General features: G+C 38.8%; 1 protein-coding gene across 1 annotated transcript in view; it reads right to left on the minus strand.

The window, feature by feature from the left end:
- LOC121368497 (sodium-dependent serotonin transporter-like) overlaps nt 1-22,958 on the minus strand; it is a 76,081-nt gene that overhangs the window by 43,375 nt on the left and 9,748 nt on the right. The window contains exons 3-6 of the mRNA XM_041493233.1: nt 17,354-17,504; nt 16,403-16,532; nt 12,761-12,865; nt 11,954-12,507 (exon numbers count right to left, since the gene is read on the minus strand). Coding sequence (XP_041349167.1) covers nt 11,954-12,507; nt 12,761-12,865; nt 16,403-16,532; nt 17,354-17,477 — 913 coding nt within the window. The 5' untranslated portion in view covers nt 17,478-17,504. The remainder of the gene's footprint in view (nt 1-11,953; nt 12,508-12,760; nt 12,866-16,402; nt 16,533-17,353; nt 17,505-22,958) is intronic.

Genomic DNA, 22,958 nt, shown 5'->3' on the forward strand with positions numbered 1-22,958 from the left:
GTGTTTAAGCACTGTAAATGTATGTAGTTACACGCGTGTAAGACGTAAACAGGTGTTTAAGCACTGTAAATGTATGTAGTTACACGCGTGTAAGACGTAAACAGGTGTTTAAGCATTGTAAATGTATGTAGTTGCACGCGTGTAAGACGTAAACAGGTGTAAGCATTGTAAATGTATGTAGTTGCACGCGTGTAAGTAAACAGGTGTAAGCATTGTAAATGTATGTAGTTGCACGCGTGTAAGACGTAAACAGGTGTTAAGCACTGTAAATGTATGTAGTTACACGCGTGTAAGACGTAAACAGGTGTTTAAGCACTGTAAATGTATGTAGTTGCACGCGTGTAAGACGTAAACAGGTGTTTAAGCACTGTAAATGTATGTAGTTACACGCGTGTAAGACGTAAACAGGTGTTTAAGCACTGTAAATGTATGTAGTTACACGCGTGTAAGACGTAAACAGGTGTTTAAGCAGTGTAAATGTATGTAGTTACACGCGTGTAAGACGTAAACAGGTGTTTAAGCACTGTAAATGTATGTAGTTGCACGCGTGTAAGACGTAAACAGGTGTTTAAGCACTGTAAATGTATGTAATTGCACGTAAGACGTAAACAGTAGTTACACAGCGTGTAAGTACATAAACAGGTGTTTAAGCACTGTAAATGTATGTAGTTACACGCGTGTAAGACGTAAACAGGTGTTTAAGCACTGTAAATGTATGTAGTTGCACGCGTGTAAGACGTAAACAGGTGTTTAAGCACTGTAAATGTATGTAGTTACACGCGTGTAAGACGTAAACAGGTGTTTAAGCAGGTAAGTTAAAGCACTGTATGTAGTTGCATGTATGTAGTTGTACACGCGTGTAAGACGTAAACAGGTGTTTAAGCACTGTAAATGTATGTAGTTACACGCGTGTAAGACGTGGTGTTTAAGCACTATGTAGTTACACGCGTGTAAGACGTAAACAGGTGTTTAAGCACTGTAAATGTATGTAGTTACACGCGTGTAAGACGTAAACAGGTGTTTAAGCACTGTAAATGTATGTAGTTACACGCGTGTAAGACGTAAACAGGTGTTTAAACACTGTAAATGTATGTAGTTACATGCGTGTAAGACGTAAACAGGTGTTTAAGCACTGTAAATGTATGTAGTTACACGCGTGTAAGACGTAAACAGGTGTTTAAGCACTGTAAATGTATGTAGTTACACGCACGCGTGTAAGACGTAAACAGGTGTTAAGCACACTGTAAATGTATGTAGTTACACGCGTGTAAGACGTAAACAGGTGTTTAAGCACTGTAAATGTATGTAGTTACACGCGTGTAAGACGTAAACAGGTGTTAAAGCACTGTAAATGTATGTAGTTGACACGCGTGTAAGACGTAAACAGGTGTTTAAGCACTGTAAATGTATGTAGTTACACGCGTGTAAGACGTAAACAGGTGTTTAAGCACTGTAAATGTATGTAGTTACACGCGTGTAAGACGTAAACAGGTGTTTAAGCAGTAAATGTTGTAGTTGCACGCGTGTAAGACAAACAGGTGTAAATGTATGTAGTAGTACACGCGTGTAAGACGTAAACAGGTGTTTAAGCACTGTAAATGTATGTAGTTACACGCGTGTAAGACGTAAACAGGTGTTTAAAGACGCACTGTAAATGTATGTAGTTACATGCGTGTAAGACGTAAACAGGTGTTTAAGCACTGTAAATGTATGTAGTTACACGCGTGTAAGACGTAAACAGGTGTTTAAGCACTGTAAATGTATGTAGTTGCACGCGTGTAAGACGTAAACAGGTGTTAAACACTGTAAGACGTAAACAGGTGTTTAAGCACTGTAGTTGTAAGACGTAAACAGGTGTTTAAGCACGCGTGTAAGTAAGACGTAAACAGGTGTTTAAGCACTGTAAATGTATGTAGTTGCACGCGTGTAAGACGTAAACAGGTGTTTAAGCACTGTAAATGTATGTAGTTACATGCGTGTAAGACGCAAACAGGTGTTTAAGCACTGTAAATGTATGTAGTTGCACGCGTGTAAGACGTAAACAGGTGTTTAAGCACTGTAAATGTATGTAGTTACACGCGTGTAAGACGTAAACAGGTGTTTAAGCACTGTAAATGTATGTAGTTGCACGCGTGTAAGACGTAAACAGGTGTTTAAGCACTGTAAATGTATGTAGTTGCACGCGTGTAAGACGTAAACAGGTGTTTAAGCACTGTAAATGTATGTAGTTACACGCGTGTAAGACGTAAACAGGTGTTTAAGCACTGTAAATGTATGTAGTTACACGCGTGTAAGACATAAACAGGTGTTGTAAATGCACTGACGTAAATGTATAAGCACTGTAGTGTATGTAGTTGCACGCGTGTAAGACGTAAACAGGTAAAGCAGGTGTTGTAACACTGTAAGATGTATGTAGTTGTAGTTGCACGCGTGTAAGACGTAAACAGGTGTTTAAGCACTGTAAATGTATGTAGTTACACGCGTGTAAGACGTAAACAGGTGTTTAAGCACTGTAAATGTATGTAGTTACACGCGTGTAAGACGTAAACAGGTGTTTAAGCACACGTGTAAGACGTGTATGTAGTTAGTTGCACGCGTGTAAGACGTAAACAGGTGTTTAAGCACTGTAAATGTATGTAGTTACACGCGTGTAAGACGTAAACAGGTGTTTAAGCACTGTAAATGTATGTAGTTACACGCGTGTAGTTGACGCGTGTAAGACGTAAACAGGTGTTTAAGCACTGTAAATGTATGTAGTTACACGCGTGTAAGACGTAAACAGGTGTTTAAGCACTGTAAATGTATAGTTACACGCGTGTAAGACGTAAACAGGTGTTTAAGCACTGTAAATGTATGTAGTTACACGCGTGTAAGACAAGACGTAAACAGGTGTTTAAGCACTGTAAATGTATGTAGTTACACGCGTGTAAGACGTAAACAGGTGTTAAGCACTGTAAATGTACATTGTAGTTGTAGTTGCACGCGTGTAAGACGTAAACAGGTGTTTAAGCACTGTAAATGTATGTAGTTACACGCGTGTAAGACGTAAACAGGTGTTTAAGCACTGTAAATGTATGTAGTTACACGCGTGTAAGACGTAAACAGGTGTTTAAGCACTGTAAATGTATGTAGTTACACGCGTGTAAGACGTAAACAGGTGTTTAAGCACTGTAAATGTATGTAGTTACACGCGTGTAAGACGTAAACAGGTGTTTAAGCACTGTAAATGTATGTAGTTGCACTGTAAATGTATGTAGTTACACGCGTGTAAGACATAAACAGGTGTTAAACATTGTAAATGTATGTAGTTACACGCGTGTAAGACATAAACAGGTGTTAAACACTGTAAATGTATGTAGTTACACGCGTGTAAGACATAAACAGGTGTTAAACACTGTAAATGTATGTAGTTACACGCGTGTAAGACATAAACAGGTGTTAAACACTGTAAATGTATGTAGTTACACGCGTGTAAGACATAAACAGGTGTTAAACACTGTAAATGTATGTAGTTACACGCGTGTAAGACATAAACAGGTGTTAAACACTGTATGTATGTAAGACGTAAACAGGTGTAGTTACACGCGTGTAAGACGTAAACAGGTGTTTAAGCACTGTAAATGTATGTAGTTGCACGCGTGTAAGACGTAAACAGGTGTTTAAGCACTACAAATGTATGTAATTACATGCGTGTAAGACGTAAACAGGTGTTTAAGCACTGTAAATGTATGTAGTTACACGCGTGTAAGACGTAAACAGGTGTTTAAGCACTGTAAATGTATGTAGTTACACGCGTGTAAGACGTAAACAGGTGCACTGTAGAATGTATGTAGTTACACGCGTGTAAGACGTAAACAGGTGTTTAAGCATTGTAGATGTATGTAGTTGCACGCGTGTAAGACGTAAACAGGTGTTTAAGCACTGTAAATGTATGTAGTTACACGCGTGTAAGACGTAAACAGGTGTTTAAGCACTGTAAATGTATGTAGTTACACGCGTGTAAGACATAAACAGGTGTTTAAGCACTGTAAATGTATGTAGTTACACGCGTGTAAGACGTAAACAGGTGTTTAAGCACTGTAAATGTATGTAGTTACACGCGTGTAAGACGTAAACAGGTGTTTAAGCACTGTAAATGTATGTAGTTACACGCGTGTAAGACGTAAACAGGTGTTTAAGCACTGTAAATGTATGTAGTTACACGCGTGTAAGACGTAAACAGGTGTTTAAGCACTATAAATGTATGTAGTTACACGCGTGTAAGACAGGTAAACAGGTGTAGTTAACGCGTGTAAGACACAGGTGTAAATGTATGTAGTTACACGCGTGTAAGACGTAAACAGGTGTTTAAGCACTGTAAATGTATGTAGTTACACGCGTGTAAGACGTAAACAGGTGTTAGTTAACACTGTAAATGTATGTAGTTACACGCGTGTAACGTAAACAGGTGTTTAAGCACTGTAAATGTATGTAGTTGCACGCGTGTAAGACGTAAACAGGTAAACAGGTGTTTAAGCACTGTAAATGTATGTAGTTACACAGCGTGTAAGACGTAAACAGGTGTTTAAACAGTAAATGTATGTAGTTGCACGCGTGTAAGACAAACAGGTGTAAATGTAAATGTATGTAGTTACACGCGTGTAAGACGTAAACAGGTGTTTAAGCACTGTAAATGTATGTAAAAGACAAACAGGTGTAAGCACTGTAAATGTATGTAGTTACACGCGTGTAAGACGTAAACAGGTGTTTAAGCACTGTAAATGTATGTAGTTACACGCGTGTAAGACGTAAACAGGTGTTTAAGCACTGTATGTAGTTATGTAAGACGTAAACAGGTGTTTAAGCACTGTAAATGTATGTAGTTGCACGCGTGTAAGACGTAAACAGGTGTTTAAGCACTGTAAATGTATGTAGTTGCACGCGTGTAAGACGTAAACAGGTGTTAAACTGTAAATGTATGTAATTGTACGTAAACAGGTGTAAGCATTGTAAATGTATGTAGTTGCACGCGTGTAAGACGTAAACAGGTGTAAACACGCGTGTTAAACAGGTGTTTAAGCACTGTAAATGTATGTAGTTACACGCGTGTAAGACGTAAACAGGTGTTTAAGCACTGTAAATGTATGTAGTTACACGCGTGTAAGACGTAAACAGGTGTTTAAGCATTGTAAATGTATGTAGTTGCACGCGTGTAAGACGTAAACAGGTGTATGTATGTAGTTACACGCGTGTAAGACGTAAACAGGTGTTTAAAATGTATGTAGTTACACTGTAAGACGTAAACAGGTGTTTAAGCACTGTAAATGTATGTAGTTACACGCGTGTAAGACGTAAACAGGTGTTTAAGCACTGTAAATGTATGTAGTTACACGCGTGTAAGACGTAAACAGGTGTTTAAGCACTGTAAATGTATGTAGTTACACGCGTGTAAGACGTAAACAGGTGTTTAAGCACTGTAAATGTATGTAGTTACACGCGTGTAAGACGTAAACAGGTGTTTTAAGCACTGTAGATGTATGTAGTTGCACGCGTGTAAGTCATAAACAGGTGTTTAAGCACTGTAAATGTATGTAGTTACACGCGTGTAAGACGTAAACAGGTGTTTAAGCACTGTAAATGTATGTAGTTACACGCGTGTAAGACGTAAACAGGTGTTTAAGCACTGTAAATGTATGTAGTTGCACGCGTGTAAGACGTAAACAGGTGTTTAAGCACTGTAAATGTATGTAGTTGCACGCGTGTAAGACGTAAACAGGTGTTAAACACTAAGACGTAAACAGGTGTTTAAGCATGTAAATGTATGTAGTTGCACGCGTGTAAGACATTGTAAACAGGTGTTTAAAGCATTGCACTGTAAACAGGTGTTTAAGCACTGTAAATGTATGTAGTTGCACGCGTGTAAGACGTAAACAGGTGTTTTTAAGCACTGTAGATGTATGTAGTTGCACTGTAAGAATGTATGTAGTTACACGCGTGTAAGACGTAAACACTGGTATGTTTACAGCGTGTAAGACGTAAACAGGTGTTTAATGTAAATGTATGTAGTTGCACGCGTGTAAGACGTAAACAGGTGTTTAAGCACTACAAATGTATGTAATTACATGCGTGTAAGACGTAAACAGGTGTTTAAAACGGCCAAATGTATGTAACATGCGTGTTAAACAGGTGTATGTATGTAGTTAACACTGAAAGCGGGGGGCGGGGGGAGGGACCATGTAATTAAGTGGAAATACAGGTGTTTAAGCACTGTAAATGTATGTAGTTACTGCATAAATTAGAATTGGTTAATTGGTAATCTGACGTCAGCCGTGGTATCTACATAGTTAACCAGGTCAGTCAGTGTTAAGCACTAATTAAAAATGTTACGAGCAATCAAAGACACGATGTAGTTTAATTGTTGTCACGGATCTTGCAGGCATCTTAACGAGTACACCATGACAACTATATATTATTAGTCCATGAGCCAGAACAAAAATTGGTACCATCTGAGGGCACCAAACAAAACTGTTATAATTGTTTTAGTACACCCTAGGACAAAACAAAAATGCATGATGGACTTCAGTAGGGTAGCTTTACCTAGTTATCACACTATTTAACATTGATCATTTAGGTGGTCAGAAAATCTGAGAAATCTGTGTTTTAGCGTTTACTAAAGAACTTACAAACCTTGTACCCACAATGTTCTTTGTGTTTCTTGCATCTGTCATAAGTGTTGATTAAGGATCCGAGAGGTGTAATTCGGTATCCTTGAGCATTTTGAAATATTGAAGATGGCGTCCAAGATGGCTGGCAAAACAGAACTGGAACCATATCCAATACTTGATCAATAATGACGAAACTGTTGATGTTCATGACAGTGATTTATTTGTCAGAGGATTCATATTGAATTACTCCCAGCTAATCAAGACATTGGAACATTATTTACATCCAAGATGGCCACCACTATAGTAAAGTGAAATTTATTTCATTTTACATCAACTATAGCAAAATTGTGAAATTAGGAATTGAGGGGGGGGGGGGGGGGGGGGGTATTCACGAAGGAATACATTTGCAACAGGTGCTAACTGAGATATTGCATCATCTTTTAAATACACCCCTGCGTGTGCTGTAACCTCACCGTGGTGCAGGGGTGTAACATTATCTTTGAGAATGGCCAATACAGCACAAAATTGAAGTTTTGAGTAAAATTCAGTATCCGTAGAATTCTGTGATATTTGTGTTTTTGCACAGTTCTTTACACTGTTTTTGTTTGTCTTGAATTTTTATATCGATGTTGATCATCACTTTATTTATTTGCATTACCATAGTTTGACACCCAATAGCCGATGTATTTTTCGTGCTGGGGTGTCGTTAAATATTCATTCATTCATTCATTCTTTTAAATACAAGATGGCCCCGAATATTGTTAGGAGTAAGACGTGGCTATATATCCTACAATATATTTTACCCCAAACAATAATTTTTACTTCAAATACAGGGTTTTATAGGGGGTGCATGAAGTTAAATTCTTGCATTAACATTCTTCTTACAAATGTTATCGTTTCCATAATTTAAGATGGTTAAGAAAATGGCTGCAAAAACAAAGAAATGTGTTGCATGCATCACCTGAAACAATCGTTTTGAATCCAATTGCTAAGTTTTGAGGGTGTTCAACCCATTAAAAATATATGTACATCTACAAGTATAGTTATGTAAAATAAAAAAAATTAATTCTTTTTTTCCCCACTGCCCCCTTTCCTTTGTCTCCTTTGAATTCTGTATCATTTCATCCCGATTTGGCAACACCTCCTATCTTTCAACTTCTTTCGCTGTCCACCTCCACATCCCAGTCCTTGTCTCTCCAACCGCAACATGTGCTTGTCTCTTGTGGCTGTCTGTGCCACACACCTGCCATTCCATATCAGCTTTTAGCTGCGGGCTTAGTCTCACCACTTTCGGGGAGTATTCAGTAGTTACTTCTGGCATTGTTAAGAGGCACTTGTAACCACCTACTATGCACCCCTACTACCGGCGGTCGTTAATTAGTGCCGTGGGTCAGACCAGCTTTATTAGCGGCAAAGGACGAGGATGACAGGTGGGTGCAGGGAAATACACAGAGACTGCACCGTGGAGGACGTTGAGACAAGTAGGCGATGGTGTGGACAACAGAGTTGGAGGAAACTGACAGAAAGGGTCGAAACATATTGAAATCGTGGGAGAAACAAGAAAGTTTTTGTTATATATTAAAATAATGAGAATGATAGGCAGAGATGAGAAAGATGAATGAATGTGTGAGCCAGCTTTGACAGAATTTGAACCACTGTCGTCAGCTTGATTGTCCAGCAGCTTATCCACTAGACCACGGAGCTCACTTAAAATAACAATTCTTGTCCTGACTTCTATGTCTTACGGGTGCACCAATCTATTTTGAAACTATCTAGAAGAAATGTTACTTCATACAGACCAAGCCTATAATGCCAATCTGGCTGTGATAAATGAGCCAGTCGAAGTCAATAACTGATATTTTGGTAAAGACCGTGGAATCAGTTTTTCGGTCTCTTGATAATTCACTAGATTCATCTGATTTGAATGGCTGGAACAATTTGTCTCGTCGAACTCGTCAGACATCAAGTTTTCTTGCCGTAACATTGTAATTTCTAGTATATGTATCCAGTTATTCCGTTATACTGTATGTTGGCCCCGTCCTGCGTCGTCAACATCGACATTTACGTACTCGCTGGTGCACGAATGTACAGGGGTGGAACTTGGGAAACTGGCGGCGAGTATGGTTCAGCGACGAGTCACGTTTCCTTCAACAGCGACGTAATGGATGACAACGTGTTTACAGACGCCGCAATGAACGTTTTGCCAACAACTGCGTCGCCCAAGTTGACAGATTCAGTGGAGGGAGTGTCATGATGTGGGGAGCCATCTCATACACCGGCAGAGTGAACTTGTGTTCGTACAAGGCTACCCGACAGCTGTACGCTACCGGGATGAAATTCTTCGCCGTCACATCCTTCTCATTTAGGATCGACAGAGAGAACTCTTTCAGCAGGGCAATGCCAAGCCGCATACGGCACGTGTAACAATGGATTTCCTACAGAATGAGAACATTAATGAGCTGCCATGGTGATCAAGCTCGCCAGATCTCAAACCCATTGAACATCTATGGGACGAACTGGACAGACGTGTACGCCAGCGTGATCAGATCCTCAGACACTTCCGCAAGTGTCACATGCACTGCAGGAAGAATGGGCTAGGATTCCACGTGCCCGGATTCAGAGACTCATTCAGTCTATGCCAAGGAGATGTCGCGCAGTGATTGCTGCTGCTGGTGGCCACACACGGTATTGCTTTCAGCGCCCTCGTGGGACGTTGTTTGTTGACGAAAACGCCTCCACTGCCGTCAATCCATAGCAAGAACATTGTCACATACTCATGTCAAATTTGACTGTGATGCGATCATAAATAACGAAATTATGCCACATTGTATTAAAGAAATAATTCCATAAATATTTCGCCTATGCGTCTCTTTGTTGACAGAGTATATAAATAAATAAATAAATAAATAAATAAATACATATATTTACAAGTGCATTAATTAGAGTGAAGTGGTAATCTGACGTCTGCCGTGGTATCCACTTAGTTAACGACCTGTCAATTAGACCAAGTAGTGTCAAGCACTAAATAAATGTTCTGAGCAATCAAAAACGTAGTTTAATTGTTGTCACGGGTCTTGCAGGCGTCTTAACGAGTACACTGTGACAACTATATATTATTACCTGGACAACGTGTTTAGTATGTGTGTTATAAATAAGGATAATTTACAGAAAAACAGAAAGAGACAGACCTACAGAGAGACCGAAGTGGGGACACAAGGACAGTGCTGCTGTCGTTCACTTGGGGGGGGGGGGGGGGGGTCTCAGTCGCAGTGTCAACGTCATTGTTCACCTAAGAACTTAGACATGTATCGGCCGATTTCACCAACTAAGTCCACATTAACCAAATCTAAGTCCTTAGACCAAGTCTTCTTAAAAAGAGTCTTATTTTAGTATCGAGTTCTATTTCACCAACTAAGTCCAAATATGAGAAAACTATGTTTAGTGAAACGTGGTCTAATAGGAGTTAGATTGGATCTGCATGTGTGAAATCAATGAAATTACTGATCTGTGACGACAACCGTCATGTTGCACGAAACATATTTCCTATAAAAGAGCACATGCACGTGCATGCGTTTCAGTGTTAGATTGAAATGGGCAAACGAAAGCGTGCAGAAAATTTCAGCAATGAAGAAAAAATCTATTTATCACAGTTAATTAGGGACAAAAAATTAATAATTGAAAGTAAGAAGATTGATGCCGCGACTGTAAAAAAGAAAAATGAAGCTTGGCATGTCATTAGAAGTGAAATGATATCGCAATTTGCAGATAAACCGATTCGAAGTGACAAACAATTAAAGGATTTTTGGCGAAGGGCCAAAATTAAAGCCAAAATTGAAATTTCATTCGCTAAAAGGTCATTAAATAAAACTGGAGGCGGCCCAAAAGATAAAGCCATTAGTGAACAAAGTCAGTTAATCGCGGATACAATTGGGGATGATGTTCTTAGCCCACAACGTAACAGGTATGACGATGACGTGCCCACTACTTCAGATGTAGTCGAGAGAACATCCAACAGTTCGGTATCATTTACCAGTCGCGCAATTCATATCCCGGCCCAACAACCGGAAGCAAGCAACGAACTTTAAGACAATTACAATTACAATGACGAGGTTGACGCAGGCGACACCACAACTGTTGACGCAGGCAACACCACAACTGTTGACGCAGGGGACACCACAACTGCTGACGCAGGGGACACCACAACTGCTAACGCTGGCACCATCGAACAACGTAAGTATGTTGTCTTGTACTGTATCTTTACCGGCCCCGGTGATGTATGGCCATATCAGCGGGATAAAAGCTGGCAGGTACTGGGTACGAATACCACTCGAAGCATGGGATATGTAATTGTTGTATCGGCTCCAACCCAGAGCGTGTTAGGGAGGCTGGGTAAACACTTGCACCAACCAGTGGTGCACAAATGATATAACAAAGACCGTGGTTTGTGCTATTATGTCTGGGAAAGTTAATATGAAAACAACTTAATAAATAACATTTAAAAACCATTAAATGCTAAAGAGTAAATATATATTCCTTCATCTGACATGTATTTACTAAAAATTATTCATTTCAGATTTACCTAGTTACTCAACAGCCAACAGCGCATCATCCAAAATACTTGAGATGAGAAAGAAGGAGCACATTCGCCGGATGGAACTGATGGATTTGAAAGAGAGGGTGCTACTTTTGAAAGAAAAGAAACTCAAGAAGGAACTTGACATTATTATTTGATTGTTATTTTCTAGTCTATAAATATACAATGTACTATGAAAATAAATAATATCACTTTTCAAAGAATCACGTTCCAACCAGTGCACCACGACTGGTATATCAAAGGCCGTGGTATGTACTATCCTGTATATGGGAAAGTGCATAAGAAAGATCCCTTGCTATATAAGAAAAATGTATCGGATTTCCACTGACTACGTGTCACAATTGCCATATGTTTGACGTCCAATAGCTGATGATTAATAAATCAATGTGCTCTAGTGGCGTCGTTAAACAAAACAAACTTAACTCATATCTGATTTTACAATATATATTTCAAATAGAAAATACTGCTGAAATTCATAGTCCAATAGTTCAATAGATTTTGATACAACATGGTGTCAAAATTCATCACAACACAAATTATTAGTGAAAATTATTTTGTATGAGCATTCTGCGGAATGCTAATCCCCTGGGGTAATTCTGCTCTCTGATGTTGACGTCATTCTGTAGGGCATGGACATCATTTCCTGGAAAGTCTGCATCTCCATTGTCACGAGAAATATTGTGAAGGACACATAGGGCAACAATGACAGCTTTACTTGTTTCAATGTGACATCGTAAACGTGAATCCACACCGATGCAGGGGAATCTTCTCTTCAGTAATCCAAACACACGTTCTATGATGTTACGTGTGCGCCGGTGTGATGTGTTATAGCGGCGTTCTGAATCAGTACCTGCTCTGAGAATTGGCGTCAAAAGGTATCTCTCGCATGCGTATCCACTGTCCCCCAATAGAATCCCCCTGATCGTTCCATCTTCAAGATGATCCCGTAGAGTGCTTGAGCGGAAGATACGACTGTCATGACTAGATCCCGGCCATCGTGCCACCACATTTGTTATCTTCATGGAAGAATCACACACCATTTGCAAATTGAGAGAATGGTAGCCCTTGCGATTCATGTATGAGGCTGCATTATGAACCTTTACTGGGCAAGCGACTCTAATGTGCTTTCCATCTATACACCCAATAATGCCTGGAAATCCTGTCATGTTGTGAAATTGTCTCTTTATGTGGACTGATTCTTCATCATTTGGCATCTTTATGTACTGCGGTCTCAATGATGCAATTGGTAAGCTCAACCATTTCACTATCCTGCAAACAAATGAAGAACTAATTCCACCGAGGTCGCCTGCCACCCGTTGATAGCAACCAGTTGCATAAAATCGCAAGCATGTAAGTAATTGCAACTCATTAGAAATGGCGTTATTTTTATTTGTATCGTGAGTGATTTGTCCTGCAATGAGATCAAGGACATTGTTAGCGCTTACTTTGGATAATCTGAATCTGCTTGAGAATTCCTTATCATTGTATAGTTCAAAATAGTTGACCCAATTTCTGAAAATACGCCTTCTTCTCAAACGCCTCCTCCTTTCGCCAGGTACCACTACTGCATGCAGCGCCTGTATGTCCCGTATGTCTGCATCCGCCATTTATATCGACGACAACTGAGCTGAACAGAAGGTGTAGACGTGGGTTGAAGTTAGTCTAAAATATCACTTTATTTAGACCAAGTTAACAGTCATTTGGACGTAGACCAAGTTGGTGAAATGAATTCATAATTTTAGACTGTTTTAAAGTGATGTTAGACCTGTTTTAGTACTTAAACTTAGTTGGAGAAATCGGCTGATAGAGTGTATCTGTATTACCATGGTGTTAACTTGTTACTCGTGTTTTATGTTGGAAAGTAGAATAATAAAAAAATACATCACCAACTTGTGACTTCTGTTCTTTCATTTACATTCAAAGACAAAACTACTCTGTGTTAATAATGCTACTGCCATTAGTTCAGTTGTCAATAGGTCCTACTGGTGTAGGCCTACGGCATGAAATGATAACACAGGAAAACAGTTAGAATCACAAAATGTATGTTAAATGAAGTTAAATATCTAAAACATATTAATATTGTAATTATTTTCTTTTTGGGAGATATTTCTGTCATTTATATATAATTTTATATAATTCATATTATTGTAACGTGTTAACGACTGCTCAACATTTTCCCTGATTAGAATTTTAGGATGTAATGTTGGATCTATGCAAATTATAATTGATAAAATTGTATTGTAATACATTCAATCTATTCCTGGCATTTTAAATAACTTTAATATGTCATGTAGATTAGAAGATGACTAAACATTGTAGCTTGGCGGATATTTTGAAATTATGTAAAGGGAGACATTTTTGTACTTCTTTTTTTCCGGCCTGCCACCCTACTTTTTTTTCTTCTAAAATCTCACAATGTGAATATCTTGTGAGGTATCTGCCCCACTATAACCGTCACCACAATAGCCTCTATTAGAAACATACTTATCTGCTCTTGATTTGCATAGCGCTAAGCGGCCCCAATCAGCCACTAAATGACTTCAGGCGCATGCACGCTCCAGTCGTTTGCAACAAAGGCCCTTTGTTACTACTGAATTGTGGAACAGTCATCGACTGGTTCTTTTATGTTTTGACGTTAATAAAGTTTTATATTACCATTATTGTTTGTCAGATTGTGTGCAATCGCCTTCTTTTACAGAAAAGAAAATGTACAATATGTTTTGTGCTCAAGAGAAATACTTACGAACACGTCTTTCATAGAACGATGAATATGCATCAGGCTTCTCACATGGTGTTTTGTAAATAGGTTTTGGCACGCCGTAGTCAAAAGAAAGCCCCCCAAAATAATACAAATGTGATTAATGTTTGCCATTGTTACGGTACTGTAACTGTATATCACTTTTCTTGATCAAGGTAGCAAGGTATATATATATATATATATATATATATATATATATATAGAGAGAGAGAGAGAGAGAGAGAGAGAGAGAGAGAGAGAGAGAGAGAGAGAGAGAGAGAGAGAGAGAGTGTGTGTGTGTGTGTGTGTGAGGCTATATATATATATATATATATATATATATATATATATATATATATATATATATATATATGTGTGTGTGTGTGTGTGTGTGTATGTGTGTGTGCGTGCGTCCCTCCCCCACCCCACCCCCCACACTTGCCACCTTCCTACGCCACTGGTATATGTACATAGATAAAACTTTTTTTTTTTTTTAATGTGCGTGTTCGTCTGGGTTATGTTTTTGGTTGTGCGTGTGTACTGGTGTGTGGGCATGCTTTGTAGGCTATTGTTTATTTGGGGGCAGATGTGTTGTTGAGGGGTTTTTATTTTCAAAATATTACGGTTTTTTATTTTGCCTGCCACATACGCTTATAATCATGTATACAACAATGTCTTCATTTTAACATGTTGGGCATCTACCTATCTTAAATAATCGGCATACAAGACTAACATAAATATGTTTACACAAATATTTTGATGTAAACAAAACAAATACTGTTAATATAGTAGATGTTTTTAGGTTAAGCTATATATTTAGCTGTTATTACAGCAAAATTTACACTTTATAATGCAGTGTATATAGGCCTAATTGATTTGCAGTAAACGAAATATTCAGTCAAACAGGCGCGTGTGCAGGAAATTGTGTTGAGGAAGTCTAGACTGGCTAGTGGTGTTTTTAGGGGAGGGGTCAGGTCGTGCGTCCCCGGAAATACATTGAAAAAATCCCAAACAAACATAATATAGCACGTGGGGAAGGGGCCTGTTCTGATCGAAATATTACATATAGTCCGTCCCATCCTCCTACAAAAATGTTTTGTTGTTTTTGAAAATAATTTAAGTTTGGTTTGACATAAAAATAAAAATAAAAGTGTTTTGGAAATAACAAAAATATACTATTTTTGTGTGTAATGTAGAAAACAAGGGCTCAGAAATAAATAGCTTGTAGTAAATTCCATCGTATGAAAAAAATGCGTTTCCTATGAGACGCACTATAAACATGTTTCTATTATTTATTACAACTGTGTTACTGTCACACATAATTCATTACAACTGCAGGTGTGTTTGTATGTTTAAATGAAATTATGATAATTAATGCGAGGCGAGATTGCAGCTTTGAAAAAAAAAATCAAAAATTTCCATGCAAGAAAACCAAAACAAAATCAGGGTAGGTGACAGCTCGCCACATTCATCTCCTATATTTAACACATGGTCAGTTATAACAAAACGCAATTTCATCAACTTAATTTTTACCTGTATCTTTCTTTATTTTTAAAGCATAGGTGTGGACATTTATGATGCCAGGGACTGGCATGCATAAATCTCAGCTGAAGATTCACAAAAAAAACTGTGGTAATCGGCCATTCGCGCCGGAAGTGGTTAGGGGACATAACTCTGCCTATTTTTTTCTCGCGAATTTCTAATAGAGGCTATGGAGCCTAGTCTGATTAAAAACAAAAACAACTAATTGTGTGACCATATGTCGGAAGGTCACTGGCTATAATAATTATGAAACACAGTCGTCAAAATTTTACTTTGCTAAGGGTTTTTAATGCCTGATTTGTTAATTTGTAAATAATAATAATGATAATAATAATAATAATAATAAAAATAATAAACAGGGGCCCATTTCACAAAACATCGTACGTTTACGTCTGCTACTAGCAGTTATATCTGTCGTGCGTTTACACGTGTCTGACATGAATTTCACGCAAAAAATTACATCATTACTGAAGCTGGAGTATTTTAAAGACAAAAGAAAACGAAACGTGTTTTTCTAACTATATTTGTTGAACTATAATAGTAATACGAATTGTGGTTTAGTCGTAGATTTACGTTTACGTGCAAAACTAGGCTTACGATGTTTTGTGAAACTGGGCTCAGATCCCTGACACGAACCGAATTTTATAACAGGCAGAATGGAGAAAAATAAGAACTTTTTGGGAGTGGCTCCATACATTATAGATGCATTAAGACTATTAATGTTGAGGTAATACTAGTAATCCACAATTCATCTCTATTCAACCATTTTGAAAATAGCTTAGAATATTACTGATAATGAACGACAATACATTGACCATACTAAGATCAAATTGGGTTTGGGTGCCTTAATGGTATATAAGAAAACAATGTTGCCTAATGGAGAGCTATTCTGTCAGAATAGCAAAGAAATTTATCCAAAAGCAGAACTGTCTGACTGTTTCCGTGAAGGAATATGTCAGTATCTGTACCAAAAGCAGAACTGTCTGACTGTTTTCGTGAAGGAATATGTCAGCATCTGTACCAAAAAAAAGAGAGAAAAAGGTAAAGTTTGTTTTATTTAACGACGCCACTAGAGCACATTGATTTTTATCTTATCGTCGGCTACTCTTTTACGATAGGCAGCAAGGGATATTTTATTTGCGCTTCCCACAGTCAGGATAGCACAAACCATGGTCTTTGTTGAACAAGTTATGGATCACTGGTCGGTTAAAGTGGTTTACACCTACCCAATGAGCCTTGCGGAGCACTCACTCACGGGTTTGGAGTCAGTATCTGGATTAAAAATATCATGCCTCGACTGGGATCCGAATCCAGTACCTACCAGCCTGTAGTACGATGGCTTAACCACTGCGCTACCGAGGCCGGTCTGTACCAAAAACACTACCACTCTTATTAACTGAATGTTGCCCTTCTACAGCTCTTTTATTTAATTTTCATCTCACACTGACTTTGAGGGTGTAAATTTAATGTGTTGAGATTGTGTGGTATCCCAAACAATTGTTGACTTTTACAATAACACAAGTGATGTGCACACTTTTTACAGCTATTCGCGACATTTTGAAAGTGCGCGTGGCAAAGTAAAACAAACAAAAATAGCAAAAAGTAGCTATTTTGGAGAAAAACTTGGAAACGTAGGATATAGACCAAAAGGTAGGAAAAAATAGGATCGCTGGACAGACTGCTAATGTTTGGCACACACCTATCGATTAACGCAGTTTTGCCCCGATCAGACTTTTGCGTCTGCTGGTGAGATAAATGAAAGAAAAACCCACTAGCCGGCGCATCAGCATATGCGTCTGTTGTACATTTCAGAGCTTACAAATGTCTAATACTTACCTCCACCATTCTTGTAACAGATGTAGGGAAATCTCTGGACATTTCCTAGATCCACAGCAAACCCGATCACCGACAGAAGGAATTCCGTCGAACTTCCCCACGTCTCACGCGAATCGCCGTCCATCTCTATGTCTTTGTATTAGCTGACGTGCTGGAATAATAGAGTTTTTAAGATTTCTCTACGAGAAACGTCCGAGAAACGTATGAGAAGCGCGTGTCTCGCGGACGTGTTGCATACACATACAGTTATATATATATATATGTATGTGTGTGTGTGTGTGTGTGTGTGTGTGTGTGTGTGTGTGTGTGTGTGTGTGTGTGTGTGTGTGTGTGTGTGTGTGTGTATTATTATTATTATTATTATTATTATTATTATTATTACCAGTGTTTTTCGGTATCGTCAATATCATATAGTAGTCCAGCAGCCGAGGATGGTAACCTATTTTTTCCGGTTATAGTTTTTTTCACTGTTGATTATTCATCTCTAGCATGTATATAATGATAGCCAGGTGGGTGTAGAGTTCTGATCCTTGGGGAAATTGAGAAAAATTTGAAAATCCAAGATGCCACCATGGAATCAACTTATTCTCATATCTTCGCCACCAGATAAGATACAGACATGATTGAACTGTCTTTTTATATGTTTTCAGACACGAGGAATCCGATTCCACCAATATTTAGTTAAACAAATGTATAGAAAACAACATGGCGGCCATATATGTCCTAAAAATGGCGGCTGGTGATGCAAATGTGGACTATCACTGAAGTTTGACTACCAGATAACTTGACTATATTAACTTTCTCTAGTTTTAGATGGAGAAAATTCAATACAGATAAGACAACAGGCACATTGATTCTAAATAAGCACATGTTCAGGGTATGCACTTGGATATTTTTTTTACTGTCCAGTCGGGCCACTCACAGCAACACTTTGACTCGCCCTTACAACTTTTGAATGGCCCGCGACCGAATTTCGTTAAAAAAGAACTTACTTAAATTGCACTTTAAAAACATGTTATCATATCATACAAACAATAATAACAACACAAAAGATTTAAACAGAAATTGTTTTAGTTTTATTACAAACTGTTGTAATTGAAGTATAATTATTATGTTGTCACGTGACCCACACAATCAAACATCTGGAATGTTTTACCAAGGCTCGGTCTTCGAATGAATAATGTGCTCTTGTGGCCGTATGACGAGGAATTAAAAAAAATACTAAGCTGACAGCAATCTATGTTGATATCGTTCGCAGTGACGATTGGGTGTTTGGTATAGTAGACTTGGTATATTCCGTAAGAAACAAAAACATTCCAACACAATTAACTTTGGAAAACCTCAGGCTCGTAAACAAAATCTTTCTGTGAATCACAGCGTAGCGGAATGTGACGAGTTGTTCCGATTGTAACTAAATGGATTTAGTAAAGACGGACATGGCCGAAGTGTTCTGATTGAACCTACGAATACATTTACGTGGTCGAGGTTTTCCAAATACATAATCAAAACCAGCAGAGGCATTCTGAATGGTTTTACTGTTCGATAGACTGGGGAAGTGGTCGCTATTATGTCCTATATGGGTTTGGTTACGCAGATACTAGTAGGAAACCAATTGAAAATAATAAATAAAAAATAACTTTCCGATCTCTTACAAACATTAGTTATTTGAATTTTGATACATAATACAATAAGCGGAAATTTTAGGTCGCCAGGCGGGCGACACGTGATAAGGTTTTGACTTGCCCGACGCTATTTTGACTCGCCATGAACGATCGGGCGACCGTAGAGTGCACACCCTGTATGTTATACCCAATATTCTTATCTCCATTAAAAGTATTAGTCCTCCTCTTCTTCTAAACGCAGAACTTCCATAGTATTTTCATTTTGACAGGCATGTCCACCATTGCAAGAGCAAAACATTGTACAGGCCATGTTAGAACTGCTGCAGTTGCATCTTTGTGTTTTGCATGGCATCTCACTCTCACAGGAACACTTGATCAGCTTCAGCAACTCCGCTGGGACTAGCAATATATCAGCAGGGACAGTCGTTGGGATGAGTGCGTTCGACCCCTCTTCTTGCGACCAACCATAAGCAGTTGGTTCCAAACCTGGCGGATTTTGTGTTAAACAGTACCGGTGATTATGCGACAATATAGTGATTCAAAAATCCGAAATCTAATACAATTGTTCTGTTTTCTTATTAATAATGGGTTGCTGTTACAAATCAAATTCGTTTTTCGCAGCTCATTTTGCCAGTAATGTCTTGGCAACACTTGTTTTATTAGTCATTGTAACATTTATGGGGTGCTTAACTTTTTTCCGGGTGTATATAAGTACATAGCTGTGCAGATTTGTAATGAAACTACTAGTATATATTAATTATGGTGCAAAAAAAAAAGACAACACAACAAAACAAAACAAAATTAACATTTCTAGGTTGTGGGGTTGTGTGTGTTAATTAAGCAATATAAAAAGGGGAACCTGAAATATTAATATCAACTATTAGACCACAGACACCCTAGTAAAGAACGTTCAGGTCTGTTTATCAACACCGAAACACATTCCATAGTTTGCACATGCATCACGCAGTGGCCCCGTACACGTGCGTGGGGTGTCATTCTCAATTTGGACAATTTCCAGGAAGGTCCATTAATCAGTGTGGGGCATTATTTCTGTCAATCTTGTTCATTCTGTTGATCATACAGTTGTTATTGTTTTGTTTTTAGTCATTTTTATTGTTTGAATTTGCGATTTACTGATAAAACCCCCCATCAACTTTCAAATTTCACTTCTGACCCCAATCGTCCTTCAAGATCTTTGGTTGTCATAAAACCTACTGTAATACTGAACTACCGATTGTAATGTTTGCCCAATTAATTCACTATTATCATATAACCATTCCCCACAGCCAATATACCTTACAATTTTGGCTAGTTCCCCTTCCTTTTTTGAAGTGTATATATACATAGTATATTACATTTTCTGTGCAATCAAAGTATGTGTTATTTTTCAGATCACATACTTTAAGAATTTTTATAACTTGCAAATTAGATGTAAATTAATCGAGGTCACGGCACTAGTTTTATTGACATTTAAGCAAACGTACTAGGGTGACACTCCATAACTGACGTACTCATTCATAGTCATCATATACAAACATTTCAATAGCAATTTTACACTGAAAGCTGTCCAACGTTCAGAAAACCAAAAACGTTAAACACTAGTTTATTTTGATGTATGGACATCCGAAATGACCCCATTCGAATTTGACGTCATTTCCATTCAAAAAGACACCGCACCACATATTCTTACGTCATTTAAATATCTAGTAATGGCGGTCAGGAATTAAAGTTGCGTATACAGTGTACAAAAAACATGTTGTATTAATCTTGAGATTATATGATAAAGAGATTATTTCACTCGCCAAAGGCTCGCATAATACAATTTTTATTCTTACTATAGTCTGGCAGCCAAAAGCAACTTTTTTGCCAGACCCCTTTTTGTCGGTTATATTTTTTTTCAGTGTTGATTATTCATTGCTACCATATATATAATGATATCCAGGTGGGTGTAGAGTTCTCACCCTTGGGGAAATTGAGAAAAGTGCGAAAATCCAAGATGGCCACCACTGAATCAACGTATTCTCATATCTTCGCCACCAGATAAGATACAAACATGATTGAACTGTCTTTTTTATGTTTTCAGACGAGGAATCCGATTCCACCAATATTTAGTTAAACAAATGTATAGAAAACAACATGGCGGCCATATGCGTCCTAAACATGGCGGCCGATGATGCAAAAGAGGACTGTCACTGAAGTTTGTTCACCAGATAACTTGACTTTATTCACTTTCTCTAGTTTCAGGTCTGAGATGGAGAGAATTAACTACAAATGAGACAACATGGCACAGAGATTCTGAAATAGCACATGTTATACCTTCGAAAGAAAGAAAGAAGTGTTTTATTTAACGACGCACTCAACACATTTTATTTACGGTTATATGGCGTCAGACATATGGTTAAGGACCACACAGATTTTTTTTTAGAGGAAACCCGCTGTCGCCACATAGGCTACTCTTTTACGACAGGCAGCAAGGGATCTTTTATTTGCGCTTCCCACAGGCAGGATAGCACAAACCATGGCCTTTGTTGAACCAGTTGTGGATCACTGGTCGGTGCAAGTGGTTTACACCTACCCAATGAGCCTTGCGGAGCACCCACTCAGGGTTTGGAGTCGGTATCTGGATTAAAAATTCCATGCCTCGACTGGGATCCGAACCCAGTACCTACCAGCCTGTAGACCAATGGCCTGTCACGACGCCACCGAGGCCGGTGTGTTATACCTTCGATGATATATGCTGACCCAGTTATCATACTTATCAGTGGGTACTTTCCGTAAGGGAACCACTTGCAGTAATTTCATGAGGTATGGTCATAGCAAAAGTGGGATAGTTGGCACAACTTTGAAATAACAAACACTCAAAACTTGGGCTTACAGCTTACATACCTGTCACGGGATCCTGAATGACTTGAATCAGATGAGATAATGAAGGACCACCATCCCAAACCCATCACAAAGAAGAAATGACAATATGGATCCAGGGTGATAAACAAGACAGGAACACTCTGCGTGCTAAATTGGAGCTTTGCATAGATCCACTCGACTCGGAACAACAATCAGATGGACTGATCAACATTGTTACTGGGCAAGTTATTACTCACTCTTCTGTCAATGTCGATAAGGCAGTACAACTAGGCAGAACACAGATGGAGTCTTTTGAGCAGAGTTGGCCAGATGGATTCCACGACACAGTATCCAGAAGTGTAACCACCATGGCAATCTCACGCAAGCATGTTAAAGTAGGAGATACCAAAGTGTTTGACAAAGAGATCATCTACACTTGAGCCATGGGCTTGCAGTCCAGTGCACGCGATCTCGATACAGACGCTCTGATGAGTCATGAACTATCACCTCCTAAGTCCATGTTTGATGAGAATGGAAACATGAGGGATGCCAAAACCAAATCCAATCTCAAGAATGCCCTCAAAGTGGAAATGTCAAGGAGGCTGGCTGAAGGAGATGTGCAAGCGATATTCCTCGATGGATGTGCTGTCGTCTGGGTAGTGCCTTGGCCATCGTCTGGAACTGTACAGGACTACCTTGATCGGTTTCGCAGTTACCTTCACAAGCACCTGGCAAAAAGTGACGTATATCTAGTTTTCGACCGGTACATTGAGGGTAGTACTAAAGAGACAACACGTCGTGGCAGGGACAAGTCAGCCAGCAGGGTGTACACGTTACATTGCACTGCTAGTCGACCACTGCAGAAAGTCATCCTTACCGTCATCACCAATAAAGTACAACTCTTTGTTGAAGATCTGATGTCACATAAGGAGGAGTTCCAAAGGCATAAACTGGAATTCACTGGCAGTGGTCCTGTCCCTGTAGATATCACACGTAGTATTGTAAACAAACGGCAGAACATGACTACAATACAGGAAGAGGGCGATACTCGGATTGTCCAGCAAGTTGCACGTATGACAGCTGGTACCGTACTGGTGGTCACAGATGATACAGATATTTTCATACTCCTGTTGTATTTC

This window comes from Gigantopelta aegis, chromosome 3 (genome assembly GCF_016097555.1).
Source record: "Gigantopelta aegis isolate Gae_Host chromosome 3, Gae_host_genome, whole genome shotgun sequence".
Taxonomy (NCBI): Eukaryota; Metazoa; Mollusca; class Gastropoda; order Neomphalida; family Peltospiridae; genus Gigantopelta; species Gigantopelta aegis.